At 44.4% G+C, this 16,503-nt stretch overlaps 1 protein-coding gene across 7 annotated transcripts in view; it reads right to left on the reverse strand.

Moving 5' to 3' along the window:
• The window catches only part of EML1 (EMAP like 1), a 206,660-nt gene that overhangs the window by 54,023 nt on the left and 136,134 nt on the right, over positions 1-16,503 (reverse strand). For 4 of the 7 annotated variants that reach the window (XM_031667858.1, XM_031667856.1, XM_031667857.1 and 1 more), the window contains exon 4: positions 10,845-10,979. In XM_031667858.1, coding sequence (XP_031523718.1) covers positions 10,845-10,979 — 135 coding nt within the window. Of the gene's footprint in view, positions 1-10,844; positions 10,980-14,468; positions 14,526-16,503 lie in introns of all 7 variants that reach the window. The other 3 variants (XM_031667853.1, XM_031667854.1, XM_031667852.1) reach the window with 1 other exon arrangement.

Below are 16,503 nucleotides of genomic sequence, written 5' to 3' on the forward strand. Positions count from 1 at the left end.
CCTGCTCGCCGCACCCCCCGCCCCTCCTGCTTTATTTTTCTCTACAGCACTTATTTGCCCCCTGCCTTCATTTTGTTTCTCCCACCAGGAGGCAATGCCACAGGGGCAGGGATCTTTCTGTTCATGACTGTATTCCCAGGGCCTTGGACAGCAGACAGCGGCTGCCCTGGTGTGAGGCCTGGAGCTCCTGTGGAATTCCTCTTGGTTCTCCATCTTCAGTCTTCAGCAGGCCCCCAGGATCTGTGCCTGGTGGGTGGTGGTGGGGTCTGCTCTCAGCAATCCTGCCTCTCCCTGGGGCACAGACAGCTGCTGCCTGGAACCTGGTCTGGGGCTTGGTGTGCAGATGGAGTTTCTCTCCGTCCTCCAGGTCCCCAGACCTCACTAAACACCCATCCCTCAAAGGGCTCTCTCTCAGCTTTCCTCATCCTTCCTTCCGGGGTGGCCAGCTGCTGCCTGGCCCTTAGTTCAAGGCCCTGAGTGTGGAGAACGTCTCTCGGCTTTCCTCTTGGCATGCCTCTGCCTCAGTTGGTCTCTCTCAGCCTCCTGTCCGGCTTCCAGTCCACCATGCACACTCACTGAGGTCCGGGGAAAAGCGGAGTGCGTGTGAGCGGGGGAGGGTTCCCCTGTGCCGGAGCCCCTGAGGACTCTGAACTCTCCTGCCAGTCCACACTCAGCCTTTCCCAATTCTACAGCTCCAGGTGTTTTCCTACTCCCATCTACGAGGGCTCCCCTTTTCTTCCCGCCGCTCTGCCAAAGACAAAAGCAGCCATGGGGCCTGTCCCTCCTCAGAGGGGATTGCCACTTTTCAATAACATTTCAGTTCATTATACCACTTTCTGTCCTCGGCTCCATGGTGGGCTTACACTAGCTGTGATACTGTAGATACCTGAATTGTTCTCATTTTTAGGGTGGGAGTGACATTCTTGTCATTTTCTGTGTGCTAAGCAGAAGCAGCAGAAATCTTAACTCCAAATTTCACATATATTATTAGATTTACAGGCAGAAGGAGGTGAGAACAGAAGGAAAGCTAAGACAAAAGACTACGAGGCAAATCTAATTACAGAAACATAATCAAAGGGCAGCCAGGTATGGAATCAAAAGATAGGAAAACTATTTTTTTATCATGACTTTGATCACAAAAGTAGAATGATGCAAAAGCTATGAACACAGAAATGAGAAATTCAGAACTTGCCCTAGAGACAGAAAAAAGCAATTATGAACTATGTTCTTCCTACAAAGAGAAAATCTGCAGGGGAATCTGAACTCTCCATACAGGGAAGCTCATGGACCTTTGACACTGAAGAACTGTAAGAGGAAGAATGAAAGATTTCTATTAACAGATTAGGTAGCAGAAATGTTAACAACTAAGGTCATTGAGAGAGGTATCAGGTGGTACTAAAATGCTTACATTTCTTTAAATCATGCTCTAAACAATGTATCACTTTGTGGTACCGCTGTATTTAGAAAATATACTACTGCTATGTTTTATTATTTTAGAAAGTTGAGTTTTTGTTGGAAAAACCCAGCATATTTGCTTTAGAACCCATTACTCCTGCCAATGCACCACTACCTGTCCTAAAAGGCAAGCCTGGGAGGAGGTAATTTCACTCATGCATGCAAATCTCAGAATATAAACCCATAAAACGATGATGAATCTTCTGAACAACTGATAGAAAGGCAAACCCACAGATGTGCAGTGATAACCAGAAGAGAACATTAAAGCCACTGTGGCCTCTCAACAAAGTCTGTTGACGGGAGTCATGTGCAGAAAGTGCATTTTCTAGAATGCACAGCCACTCGAATTGAGAGTGCGTCCTTCAGACCCAGCACTATTTGAAACCCACTTGCGCGGTGAATTCACTTGGAGTGGGAGATGATCACTTCTCAAGGTGTTATGTAATTCATCTCTGATTCCCCATTTCTTGATGTGAGCTCGATGGAAAATATTAAGTGGGTGACTTAACATCCCCTCAACAGCTGGGCTGTGGCTCCATGGTGGGGGGTGTGTCGGTGGGGAGAATGCCCAGGCCTGTCCTAGGAAGGGTGAAGGAGCACCAGCTGCAGAATGAGGCTTCATTCATCCCTTGCCCAGTGTGGAGTCAATCAAGATGTCCTGCACCTGCCTCTGAAGCCAATGACAGAACTAAGCCCGGAGGAGAGAAAGGAATTCCCCTCCGGTGAACAAACTCTCAGCGCTCGGCTATTCTGGTGTTAAGTTGTGGCCAATGTCTCCGAGACGAACTCCAGTGCAGTTCTTACTGCTTATAAGGAGATTTGCTGAAAGAGCTTGGCTGTATGCTCCCTTGAGCTGCATGATTCAAGAGCTGATGTAAGATATAAGCAGTCATGGGGACTCACAGAGGATGAGGTACACTTGAATCTTCACCAGACCAGCAGCTGTATGGGGAGATGGCAGGAGAACACTAGACATCTGCCCCAAGGAAAAACTCCTGCCCTGAGCTGGGAGGCTCACACCAAGACAGCAGTGCAGTCAACACCGCAGAGATAGCTGTGAACACGTATGTCAAAATTCAAATCCCTGAATGTGCTCACTATGGACTTGGGGCACAAGGATGGTCTGAGTGGTTGGTTTTTACTTATCTGATAAAGCTCCTGTTTGCTGCACCGTAGACTGGTATTTACAAGGAGAGTCCAGTGGACAACGTGTCCAGGCTGCAACTCAACAGATATTCACTGTGCCTCTCCTCTGTGGGCAACTGCTCTTAGCTCTTTCATCTACATTAACTAACCTAACCCCATGTTCCTGAATGGGGGCTCTGAGGCCAGATCCTGCAGGTCTTTTGACACGTGGTGACATGTGTAAAAGTCCTGGGCAAGTACGATCAGAGTGGAACTAATAGGAGCCACATGCTGTTTGAGCAGAGATACTTGCTTTTGCAAATGATTAATAAGACTTGATAGAGAAAGAACCCATTCCGAAGTTAAACATGCGATTTCTCTAAAATTTATTCATCCAGAACAAGTTTGGCTCTTGGAATAACATGACTTCTTTTTATTTTTTGAGACAGGGTCTGGCTCTGTCACACAGGCTGGAGTGCAGTGGTGTGATCTCGGCTCACTGCAACCTTTGCCTCCTGGGCTCAAGCCATCCTCTCACCTCAGCCTCCCAAGTATCTGGGACTACAGGCATATGCCACCAAACCCGGCTAATGTTTAGATGTTTTTTTGTAGAGACAGGGTTCCACTATGTTGTCCAGGCTGGTGTCAAACTCCCGGGCTCAAATGATCTGCCTGCCTTGGCCTCCCAAAGTGCTGGGATTCCAGGTGTGAGACACTGGGCTCAGCCACACGATTGTTTTTAAAAACGACTTCACGTGATGGAATAAAGTTCCCGCTGGAAGCCAGAATACTCTATCATGGAAATAATGACTCTATAAAAATTGTCCTTAAGCAGCTTTTTATTAGAAATAGGGTCATTTAAGAACCATCTATTCAAAATGTTTAAAAGTTGCTGGAGACTTTACTGGCGACAAAAGCGACTGCTTCATAGACACTTCCAGCTTAACATGGTGGAAGGAGAACACATTTTGAGGCCAGCTGGATCTGTGCTCTAGGGCTTGGGTGAGGGGCTTCACCTCTACCAGCTTAATATCCTTAAACTAAAAATGGGAATAAAACCACTGTGAGGAACAGGTTATTGGCACGATTAAATAAGATGTGTTACAATGCGTCCAACATGTGTTATTAATTAATATGGCTTCCCTCTTCCTTCTCTTTTCACTGCAAAAATCTTTGTATTTCCAGACTCCTCACCTACCAGTCTCAAAACTAAAACAATACGAAGAATATTAGCACTTATTATTTTGAAATTTATTAAAACATAAATGACCCCATGGCTTGAAGAGTGAAACATTTTTTTCAGTAAAAAGATGCTTAAGTCTCTTATCTTCCAGTGTAAAATGTAGTGTTAAAATTGTCTACCCATAGGTGGTGCTGTTTACATAGTTCTTGAATAGCTGTGGCTTTGAAGTGAAATGCAGTCATGGGCCAGACACAGGGGTGTTACTGTCAATGATGGACCACAGAGATGTCCGTGGTCCCAAAAAATCATAATACTGTATTTTTACAGTATCTTTTCTATGTTTAGATACACCAATATTTAACACTGTGTTACCACTGCCTGTAGTATTCCCTACAGTCACGTGCTGTACAGGTCTGTAGCCAGGAGCAGCAGGCTAGACCATCAGGATGAACCATGAAGCTTTCTGTAAACACACATTCTACGATGTTCACACAACGAGGAAACACCTAACGATGCGTTTCTCAGAACGTGCCTGTCATTAAGCGATGCCTGGCCATATACAATATCCTTCCATCCATTCAACGAAGTTATTGAGCATTCACGTTCGCCAGGCACTGTGCAAAGTCTAGAGAATGGTACGGCCTGGGCCCCCAGAGCCTAAGGGAGGGCAAGGGGTGTGTGCAGCGTGGTGGAGGGAGGAGAGCTACAGAGTCACAGATAAAGTTAACAGGCAGTTACAACACCATCTGAAAAGCATTGCTCTCAGAATAGAGGGCCGGGGGAGGCTCCCAGAAAAAAGAGGATCCTGAGTTGGGTCTCGAAGGATGAGCTGGAGTTCATCAAACACAGTCACCTTCCCTACTCCCACCCCCAGTTCCAGATACATCCGCCTGTCACTTGGGAGAGGGGAAAACCCCTCCCCCTCCTAAGTGCTAGAAGGTGTTTGCCTCAGAACAATTCATTAAGCTACGAATTTGCTTGTGTGGTTTTCTACATCTGTGCTTTATTTTACGATAAAGTAAAAAGAATTTTCTAAATATGCTATCTTCTTACTTAGGTCGGCATTTCTTTAATTAGGTCTGGGCTTGATCGCCTATTCATGCGTTAAGGGCCACTGGTATTTCCTTCTCAGTGAGCGCCTGTGCAGACCCTTCACCATTTTTCTATTCCATGGATTATCTTGTTCTCCCATTTGTGAGTCCTTTGTGAATTAAGCAAAGTGGCCCTGCAGGCATTGTGCCACTGACATTTGTTAGGAGAATGAGTCTTTCTGTGCTGCTCCTTCCCACTCCCTGCCATGCCTTGGACTACGTTCTATACATAGCAGGTGATCCATAAGTCCAGACAGCAGTGGAACTGAAAGAGCAAGGTGAGAACAATTTTCAGAATTTCTGATTCCTCACTTTTCAGGCTGGGATAAAGGCAGAAACAAGAGCTGGGGAATTCCAAGACATCCCCAAGAAAAAAGGCCCTGCAAGCAGGGGAGTGGGAGGGACACAAGTGTGCAGGCCTCAACTCCAATAAATGGTCTGGGATGCAGACGTGGCACTCACAGCTGCCACTGTGACAAGCTGACCGCAGACCACCTCTGCACTGAGGCTCCTATGCATAAGATCTTAGGCACCCTGTGAGGCAGGTACCACTTTTACTGCTACTGAGGAAAACCCCAAAGAGATTAAGTCACTTGTTCACAATGACAAAGCAAAGTGGCAGAGTTGGGATTAACACTTGGTTGTGGCAATAAAGGCCCATCATTTTAACCTTCTTTTGTTATAGTGATCAGTGCAAGAAGATTCACTCGATAAACACTTGTGGAGCACCTACTGTGTGCTGGGCATTGTTGTAGATGGCGGCCTGGTCTGAGTGGATTAGTGAAACTTGTTCGGTACTTACATGTCCAACTAAAGTACTTCGGGCTGGAAACACGATGAACCACGTCTAAAATAACACTGCAAGAGTGTATTTATTCACACAAAGACATGCTCATACAGCAAATGAAGAAGGGATCACAAAATAGGCACAAGAATGGCATTTATGTCAAAATTACACACTACATTCATAGAGCACCCTGCAAATAAAAGTCCACGTGGAAATGTAATGACTGTTGGCTGTGAGTTCGCTGCGTGGTGAGACTGCAGGTGATTTTCGTTTCTTCCTTCTTGTGCATCTAGTTTTTTTTTTTTTTTGAGAAACGGTCTCACTCCCATTGCCCAGTCTGGAGTACAGTGGTACGATCACGGCTCACTGTAGTCTCAACCTCCCAGGCTTGAGCAATCCTCCCACCTCAGCCTCTCAAACAGGTGGGACTACAGGTATGCGCCACCACGCCCAGCTAATTTCTGTATTTTTTTGTAGAGATGCCATGCTGTCCAGGCTGGTCTTGAACTCCCGGGCTCAAGTGCTCCACCCGCCTCAGCCTCCCAAAGTGCTAGGATTATAGGAGTAGGCCACCACACCCGGCCTAGACTTTCTAAAACAAGTTACTTGTATAATAAATAGATGGCCTCAAAAAAGGAAAAAATCTTGCTGGGGAAAAGTGAGCAATGTGTTGGAGAGGCATGGGTGTCAGGGCACAAGAGGGAATGAGGAGCTGGCGGATGAAGGGCCCAGAGCCCCAGCCAAGGAGTAATGTTGAGCTGACGGCAGCAGTGAGCAGCAGTGAGCAGCAGTGATGCCATCGTAAAGGAAAAACAACTTTGCGCCCTGAAGAACCCTGAGGTGAAAGAGTCAGAAGACAATTTTACCAAATGCTAGAGCTTTAGAGAGGACAGGCACTCCAGGTGTCCAGCCCAGGGGTTCTCTACTTGACAGCTGTGATATGGGGCTGTCTGATCCTGGGGTTGAGGGGGCACAATACAAAAGGGCACCACACCTAACATGTCAACGTCTTCACTATGTTGAGGTGTTTTTTTTTATGTTTGTTGACTCCAAAGATGGGTAGTTTATATCACACTTGTCCAACCCACAGCCCACAGGCCACATGCGGCCCAGGACAACTTTGAATGTGGCCCAACACACATTTGTAAACTTTCTTAAAACATGAGATGTTTTTGGTAATTTTTTTTTTTTTTTGGCTCATCAGCTATCAATAGTGTTCGTGTATTTTATGTGTGGCCCAAGACAATTCTTTTAATCTAGGGAAGCCGAAAGTCCAGGGACACCCCTGATTTATATGTATGTGACAGCAAAGTTTCTAACACATGACTGAAACATCCTTACTCTAACAAAATCAACTCATTTCAACAACTTCTCAGTAAAGCTGAAACAGCGTCTTGCTTATAAAGTTGACATAGCTCATTCCCCTAAGACTTAACAAAAGGGGAACCAGTTTGATAATTGAAACGCTTTATCAATCTAGCAACATCTAACATGAACTGTGCTTCTAAATAAGCAGCCAATTTTCTATTGGGGATAAAATACTTTTTTAATTGAAAAATATCTCTATCAGATTAGTTTACTGGCTACATTTTACAAGCCTTCCATCACAATGTTATTGTCAATTCCCTATTTAAATGTCGTATTTCATGATGACATGAATCACTATGTAATTAATATTCATTTATCATCAATAGTACATAAAGTAAAATATTATCATATATTGCTTTTGTTTATAATAGAGGTTTTGTTGATGCAAAGATTAAATGCTGTTAAATTTTGTGGCTTGTTACAAAGTATTTGAAAAAGTTAAACATTCTAAGATAAAGGTCTTCCTTATCACAAGAAAGACTCCAATCTAGTGACCGTTTGTAAAGAAAATGAAACATGGGAGCAAGAAGACTGAAACCATCATAAACAATACAGTTTTGGCTAGGCGCGTGCCTCACGCCTATAATCCCGGCACTTCGGGAGGCCGAGGAGGGTGGATCACGGGGTCAAGGGCTCGAGACCATCCTGGCCAACATGGTGAAACTCCGTCTCTACTAAAAATACAAAACTTAGCTGGGCATGGTGGCACACACCTGTAGTCCCAGCTACTAAGGAGGCTGAGGCATGAGAATCGCATGAACCCAAGAGGCAGAGGTTGCAGTGACCCAAGATTGTGCTGCTGCACTCCAGCCTGGAGACAGAGTAAGACTCTATCTCAAACAAAAGAAAAAGAAAAAGAAAAAGAATACAGTTTTATGAAAGCAAAACATGTAATTACTTTAAAATAAAGTATCTCGGAAAAGGTTAATATTTAGGACTTCACAAACACTATTATTTTGTGTTCAATAGTAAGATTTGTATAATTTATACAGAATGGCTATCTACTGTAATTATTATTATTGAGAAATATATGTGCTGAGATGGAACCGTTTTTCTGAAGTAAAGGGAGCCTTTTTCTCATTTGCGCCTAAGTGCCATATGTGCTAACGACAGCTTTGCACATGGCGTGTGAGAAACTGTGAGCTTTATGGCTAATAATCTGTCACGGCTGCAAGTTAAAGCACTGCCTGTGTGAATGATTTGCTTCTTCTACAAAGCAGCACAGGGTGGAAGCCATCCCTATGACGTCAGCACTCTCACTCACGTGCACCCTAACGAGCCTTCCTGAGTGGAAGAGAAGAGGGCTCCGGAACAGCGGGCAGGCTGGGATCCCACGCAGCCCACAGACCAGCTCCTGCCCGACGCCTTATTTAAGAACTGTAAGCATCACGAGGATTTATAATACTTTATCTCCCCCAACTATGTTAGACACAAGTGCAACGTGGATTGTGACAAAATCTAACACTTTCATCTCACAAATGAGGAAAATAAAAAGGGAGGGATTGTAGAAAATCTCACCGATTACTTTCCTCTGCTCCACACAAGCCTGTCTTTATAACAACCATCACAGCGATGATGACCATTTACTGAGTGCCAAGCTCTATGCTGGGTATTTTCCTACAAGTTAGCTCATTTATAAGATTCAAGGGAATTAGGTATAAAATCTCTAATTTGCAGAGGAAAAAATTGAGCTTGGAGACGTTAAGGCAGAACTGGATACACACCCAGACCTTTCTTTTACTGCAGAGCCTCTGCCCTTTCCACCATGTCTTGCTGCCTACACGAATCCAACAAGGGCAATCTTTTAAATCACAGGACAGCCTGCAGGAACAATGGACACGTCGAGTGAACGATGGGGAATAGGCATGCCATCTTGAGTCCACTGAATGCAGTCATGTTTAAAAACAGAAATTACGTGGGAGCCCACCTCCCTACTCCTTTCCTTCCCCGTGTCCCATCCTCGAAAGTGGCGTTTCTCAGCAAGACTCTAGCTCTGCTTTGGTGCTAGGGTCAAAGCAGCCTAAGCATGGGGCTGCACACGTGGGAATACAGAGAAAGAAAGGCGGGAAGGGGTCACGCAGCCACTGAATTACCAGCTTGACCTTCACTTCTACCGCATCTTAGCTGCTTCTTTCTGAGTTACCACAGCACTTACTCCCATGCGTCCCTGTCAGGAACAGCAATTGCCTAAGAGGAGACAGTGACTGTCTCTGAAACCCCTTCGGTGCACCATGCGCGAAACTCAGCCAGTTCTGCGCTCTGCTCGCCTCAACCACGCCTGGGTTCTAACGAGACAAAGAATTTCTTTTTAAATGGACATGTTTAGTTGCCTGAATTAGTTTGGGAACATGATTAGTAAATTTTCCCAGTCCCTCATTTCCAAATCAAAATTTCCTACTGTGGCGTTTTTCAAAAATCTCTTTGTAAATATCTTCTGTGGAAATATTTACCCAGCACATTTACCAAAGCCATAGGATTTTAAAGATAAAACGGATCTGGAGTTTACACAATGCAGATTCTTTTTGGAAATTCTTAATAAAAATCAGATGTGCAGAGGAGGAGCCAAGTCTCTAAGAACTGCCAAGATCTAGACATTTCAGGTCAACTTCCAAGCTTACCCTGAATTCAAAGCAGCTTTGGGCTGCGCTGCGCCTCCCACTAACTCACACTCTGTTGCCATTGTAACCACTTGGCCTCATTTCCAAGGTATTATCACCCCATTAGCATAATCTTCTGATAAGAAGTACTAATAGTCTAAATGAGAAGAAGACAGAACCCATGTTAATGGTTTTTTAAATTGTTAATTGACCGTGGACCTGACCTGCTATAGATATGAGAAGTGTCTCTATGTTTTCTACAACAGACATCTTTTAGGAATAAAACTGAAAAAGAGTTTAAGCTTCCTTTATAGGGCTGAATCACCATGGATTTACAAACTTGGAATTTTTACAGCCTGTGGGTTGGAGTCGATTGCTTTATGACTAAGCCTTCTCCTGACATGAACATTTGGGGAAAAAAACACAAGCTTAGCCTCTGAAGCTGAAATTCCTTCCTAAGCTTTACTAAACAGAGAGAATAAAATTAAAGTACAGTGTTTAAAAAGTGAGAACAAAGTACAATGTTAGGTAAAAATACACAGAGAAACTGGATTTTCTTTACGGAGTACATTATATAGATATAAATGTATTATGTAGACACAAAACAAGCTGCTAAAATGCCAAAAAGCAGCATTCAGGAATAAAATGTTAGTATGAGTTTCACCGATACTTATCATAATCCATTACAAACTAACCTCATAGAAAAATTCAAAATTTGGAGTCCATGTATTTCACGAAACCATTAAGAAAAATGGTTCACATTTCTGGTGTTAGCATCAATATTAAACATAGCCTCTGATAAATCATAAAATTACAACTTTTCAGCCACTCTGTCTCAGAAAATACTGCTGACAAACTTAAAGCAGTCCATTAAAATGAACTTTAAAAGGTCAGGAGAGTGTACTAGAAATAGAAGGTGCTCACATAGAAATTCAGAATGGCTTCCCCAGTTCCAGGTACTTGGTACTAAGAAATTCTCAGGAACTACTTATGTCTACATGAGAGTGCTGGGAATCTGAGTGACAGTTTTTCTACCTGCGCAGTAGTTTGTGTGAACTGTGCCTGGCGGCTGCCCTCAAATGGCTGTTTGATTAGTGCCTACAAATATCTGAGGAGAAGGCCTTCTTCAAGAGTGCTCCTAGCTTGATGGAATATGAGGGGATCTTCTGACTCCTCTCTGGGGACAAGCGGTGCTAAAATATCTGAACAGCAGGAACCAAGAGATAAGACGTCCTTACCTTTCACTGTTCTTTTTGCCACTAGAAGAGCTGCTGGTAGAGCCTGTGCGATTCCGGTTTCCTTTGGAATCCCCATTGCTTTCTCTTCGACCCCCAGGAGATACTCGCTCAGAAGAGCTGGTCCTCTTGATGTTACTAAGGGTGGAATGTAAGTGACAGTGAACTCCTTAATATCGTGATTTTATTTTATTGCGATGCTTACAAATACATACATAGAACATCATCCTTCCACGTGGATATTAAAAAGATAGGCCTAGCTACGGAGATCAAAAAGCTTTTCAGAGTGTCACATGGAATAACACCTCTGCTCTCTGCCTCTGTACTGAGGCCACTAGTACAGTTCACAGTCATGGAGGAAACTGAGACATTAAGACTTCAACAGTACCATGTGAGAGCACTCCAGGGCCTTCCAGGGAGGCAATCCTGCCCCTGAGCAGGCTTCACTCTCCTGGGATGTCCAATCTTTTGGTTTCTGTGGGCCACCTTGGAAGAAGAAGAATGAACTGTCTTGGGCCACACATAAAATATACTAATGCTAGTGACAGCTGATGAATTAAACACAAAAAAAAAATTGCAAAAAAAATAGAGTATTAAGAAAGTTTACAAATTTATGTTGGGCCACATTCAAAGCCGTCCTGAGCCACACACGGCCCATGGGCCCGCAGGCTGGACAAGCTTGGTCTAGATGGTGCTGTGCAACCCAGGGGGATGGTGCCCCCAGGAGACATCTGGCCATGTCTGGAGACATCCTTCTGCTGCCACAGCTGGGGAGGGACTGCTACTGGCATGTAGTGGGTGGAGGCCAGGGGTGCTGCTAAAAATCCTACGCAGCCCGGGATGGCCCCTCCACAAAGTATCACCTGGCCCAGACGTCAACAGTGCTGATGCTGAAGAAATCTGGCCTAAAGGCACGCGTGGGACAAATGCTAACAGGATGCCACAGGTAACGACAGAAATGTTCCACCCTATGCAAGATGCCTTCGTTTGGAGGTGGTGTCCATGTAAGTGGCCAACTTCGTTCGTAGGACAAGAGTGACTAGAGTGCTCGGAGGCCTGGGAAGGCAGCCTGGGGAAGGCTTCCTGAAGACTGCGAATTTCCAGAAAAGATCAAATGGCTTGAATGTGTTGTTACGACACAGACGGAAAGAGCCTGCTCTAGGAGAGGGGATCTCCAATACACAGGGGATTCGCAGGCATGAGGGGTAAGCCAGAGCCCAGGCACGGAGTGGAGGCTGATTGTCCCCCTCTCAGAGCACACTATGGACTGTTTGTGTCCCCCAAATTCATGTGTAGAAACCCTAACCCTCAATGTGATGGAGTTAGGGGGTGGGGCCTTTGGGAGGTGATGAAGTCAGCAGGGTGGATCCCTCATGAGTGGAATTAGTGTCCTTATGGAAGAGGCCCAGAGAGCTCTCTTACCCTTTCCACCATGTGAGAAGATGGCCGCCTGCAACCTGGAAGACAGCCCTCCTCAGAACCCGACCACGCTGGTCCCCTTGGTCTCGGACTCCCAGCCTCCAGGATGGTGAGACATATATTTCTGCTGTTTATACGCTTCCCAGTCTATGGACTTTGTTACAGCAACCCAAACTCACTAAGACAGAGCACATAACTGTAGTATAGGTATCTCTGTATATATTTTATAATCGTCATCATTAGTCCACACATTTCTTGAGATCTTATCTCATTTATCATTTTCGCATGCTTTGCAGAGCCTCACACAAAAGTTTGGTGCACACTTATTAAATGAAAGGATGAAATAAATGGAAGTATCACACAGTGACCCTGTCACCAGAAGAGACACAAACTGCTTTAAGGCAGCACCTGCTCTGTAAGCAAAAAAGAAGGAGGGGAGGGGCAGGCGAGGGGCCAGGGCTCTGGGAACAGGCACAGACTTGGGTGGTTCTGGTCTTGACACTTGGAACTGGAGGTGTGGGTGGGTGAGAATACAAGCCTGCAACACCCGAGACAGCTCAGGACAGGCCTTGTCCATCTGGCGGGTGCTGAGCCACGGATGCAGAGGAAATCACGGAGGGAGGAGGTCACCAAGGACGGAAGAGCCCCGGGAAAACTAATGTTTAAAGACGTGGGCTGAGAAGCTACCGCAGGAGTCAGAGGTAGCAGCGACACCAGGAGAGAAGGAGTGGTGCGCAGAGGCTAGCGCAGGACTCGGTACGTGTGCTGGTGCTGCACAGAGGAGGGAGTGAGCCCCGGGAAGTGGGGAGTCTCAGGCGTCTCCAGTGGGCACAGCTTCAGTGAAGGGTGCACGGGAACCAGATCTCAACAAGGAGCACGAAGGAACTGAGGAACTTAACACAGCCAACACCTCTGCTCCTGCACTGAAGCTCAATGTCCTCCCTCCTCATAAGGAAATGACAAACCTCCCATCTAGGCAGTTCCTGCCTGGTGCTGGCTGCTCTCCTTCTTGGTAGCCAGTGACTCTCTCCTCTCTTCCTACCTTCCCCTCTCTGTCTCCTCTGTCTATACCCTCCTTAGCCCAACTTGCAGTCCTCCTTCCTTTGCAACTTCCAGTGGCTCAGTTAGTAATCTCCGAGCAGGTTTTTCAAAACCCTTACGGTATGTTGGCTTTGAAAAATCACCTCGCTCTCAGGGTGATTATCTGAATACACTTTCCACATAGTCTTTTTGGTAACTGGGGAACCCTTGAGTGGACAGTGCCAGAATCTTACAACTGCAATCAGCAGGGTGTGCCTTAAGGTCAAAATGTGCGTTTTGAGAATGCTCAATTTGGGGACAAGGAAATTACAGATTTTAAGCGAGCATTACATTTCTGAAATTTGGGATTAAAGTCTAAAAATTACAGGAGCCTTTGTGCTTCAAGTTCAAGATGTTCCCCTGACGACAAACACCAAGCAAATTTGACTTAGCAGGATTATTCTCCGCCCAGTCTTTAGTACAAGGCTCTGAAGCACACTTTGCCCTGACCAGCTGCCAGGGCCCTGGGAGATTTTGCAGCCGCAAGAAGAGCCCAGAGCTTGGCCTCTGGGGCGTCCTTGTGGGAGTTCATGGCAAGTTCACAGCAAGTTCGAGAACTGTATAAAACACCCTTAAAGAGCTGAAAAACCACAACTGTTCATCAACTACAGCAAACAATACCTGATTTTCTAACAATTAACCCCCAACCTGGTGGTTGGAGGGGTTCATGGGGGTGCCAGTGATGAAAACTGCAGCAGCAGCCACAGTTAACATTTAAGGAGTTCTCTGGACTTTTACATATACTGTATTATTTAATTAAAACCTCACAAATCCCAGCAGCAATATCATTATCCTCACTTTACAGATGAAGAACCAAATTCAGGAGTGTGAAGCAACTTGTCTGGGGTTACAGCAAGTGGTGGGGCTGGTGACTTCAACCCTGTGTTCTCTCTATTAGGCCCCTAATCAACACCACCTGCAATTTATGAATGTCAAAGTATACTAGTTTTGGAGGACCAGATGAGCATCTAAAAAAACAAAAAATGTCAATGATTAATATAGTTACATGATTGACGACTTGATGAATGGTAGGCACTGGACAAGACCTTGGAGCTACTATGTTAAAACAGAGATGGAAACAGTGGAAGGAACAGCTATGGTGACAAAGTAAATCTAAGTTCCCCTCACCTTGGTGTCGATCTATTCAGTTTGCAAGCATTGAGAAGACTCACAGATCTGTTTAATCTACGTATAAGAGGCACAGAAACAAAGCAGAATAAACGTGAGTGCAATTAATAAAAGTGTGGAAAAATACTTTGATAAGCTTCAGTAAATTGCAGGACGCACACATCAAAATTGAAAAACATTTTGGTTCACATATATAGATGTGGATAGAATCCATCACAACTCTTCCAAGATATTTGTCATTCCCATATTTGCATTAAAATGTTAAACTTTAAAAAAAAACTTACTGTTGTCCCAGACGTAGAATAAAAAACAAGACATTTCCTTTTGAGAACCAACGGCTCTTGTGAATTAAAGAGGATTTACTAGGACTCAAAGTGAAGGACAGAAAATAAAGCTTGAAGACAAGACATTTGCGGTAACAAGGGCAGCCAGAGAGAGCAATACTGTACACTCACTGCAGGAAGCCTCCTCAAATAACCAGCAGGGAATATCAAAGAAGCTATGTTCCCTCTGGACGGCGAGTGAAAAATAATGCTCTTTATTTTGAAAGTGGTAGAAGTACAGGCTTGTGAGAGACTGCACAATAATGCAGTACATTTTCTAGTGCTTAAGGCAAGTATTTCTGGTGTAGAAATGCATTAGACATCACCATTACTTTGTTTTCCCTTCTGCTCTCTGCCCGCACACCCAAACCTGCAACCTTCTAAGTTATGAAAATAAATGGTTCTTTACATTACATTACATATGCATTCAACAATTTGTGCCAATTAACACTTTAGACATAATAAAATTTCTGCAAAGAGACTGGTGACCATAAGAAAAACAGATGTCTTTCTTCTTACGGTTAATAGGAATTCTAAGCATAAGAACCTACAATTAGGTTTTCCTTCATCATGTGATTGGGAATCAAAAATTGGTTTTCCAAAATTTTGCAAAAGTATCCCAAACTTTTACAACCAAAACAGAAATCTGACAGGCAGCTCTTAAGTGTGACCAGAGATTTTCTGATGATTTCATTTGTCCTGACAGCTGGGGCGACTAACACTGGATAAAAGCAGTGAACTGCTCAACAAACACTTACTAGGCATCGACCATCCACTGTGCGCTATGCTGAGTGCTGGAGGGTCCACAGGGGACTAGGACCCACCTGGCTTTTGTCCCTCAAATTACGAGATAATTCTGACAGACTGAGATGACGCATTTCAATAATTAAATTAACAAATGCTCATATCTTTCACTGTCTAAAAACTGATCTTTGGCAAAATCCAAGTTATTTTTCAGGAAGGCTAGTGGTCTTGGAGAATCTTAGAGAATTCTATATACACAAGTCTTTTTTTCTACAATACAAAGTCAGCTCAAGCTAGTGGGGAGAACCGTATCACTTCTGATAATGGGACACGTCCCACGGGTCTTCCTTTGTTCAACAGGACAATACTTCCACCTCTGTTTTGCTACCGAGAACAGACTCAAACATGGATTTATCACCTACGTTTCAATTCATCTGAATAATAGAGAAATACATTAGAAATAATTCTTAAAAATCAACTGAAGCCAGATTTTGGCTTTCTGTTCTTCAAATCACGCTATGTCCCCAGCACTGACTTCAGTGCAATTACAAATGCTGTGCTTCTAACAAGTGGAACTATTTTTCCAAAGGACTATTGGCTGTTTGTTTGGAAGCAAGAGATATTTACCATTCTATCTCACATTTGTCACAGAGCATTTTTTAAATAACGCTTTTTGTACCAGTTTTGTTCTTTTGATCTCTGTTCACATAGCTTGGCCTATTGTCATGCTCTACTTATGAGCCCAGAGAACAGTGATTGTCTCTTTCTTGAGCCAGTAGAAATGTTACTCCATTGTCAGCCTCCGCATCCCCACTGAGCAAGGTATGACCTACAATGTCTTCTCTGGATTTTCTGCCTTTTTTCCTTTGCCTAATGGAAACAAAGCTTTTCCCAAGGATTCCAAATCAAGCCCTCAATCGAAGTCTTAATTGGCAACACAAAGCACAACCGCTGGGCACTGGACTATT

Source organism: Papio anubis, chromosome 7 (genome assembly GCF_008728515.1).
Source record: "Papio anubis isolate 15944 chromosome 7, Panubis1.0, whole genome shotgun sequence".
NCBI classification, from domain to species: Eukaryota; Metazoa; Chordata; class Mammalia; order Primates; family Cercopithecidae; genus Papio; species Papio anubis.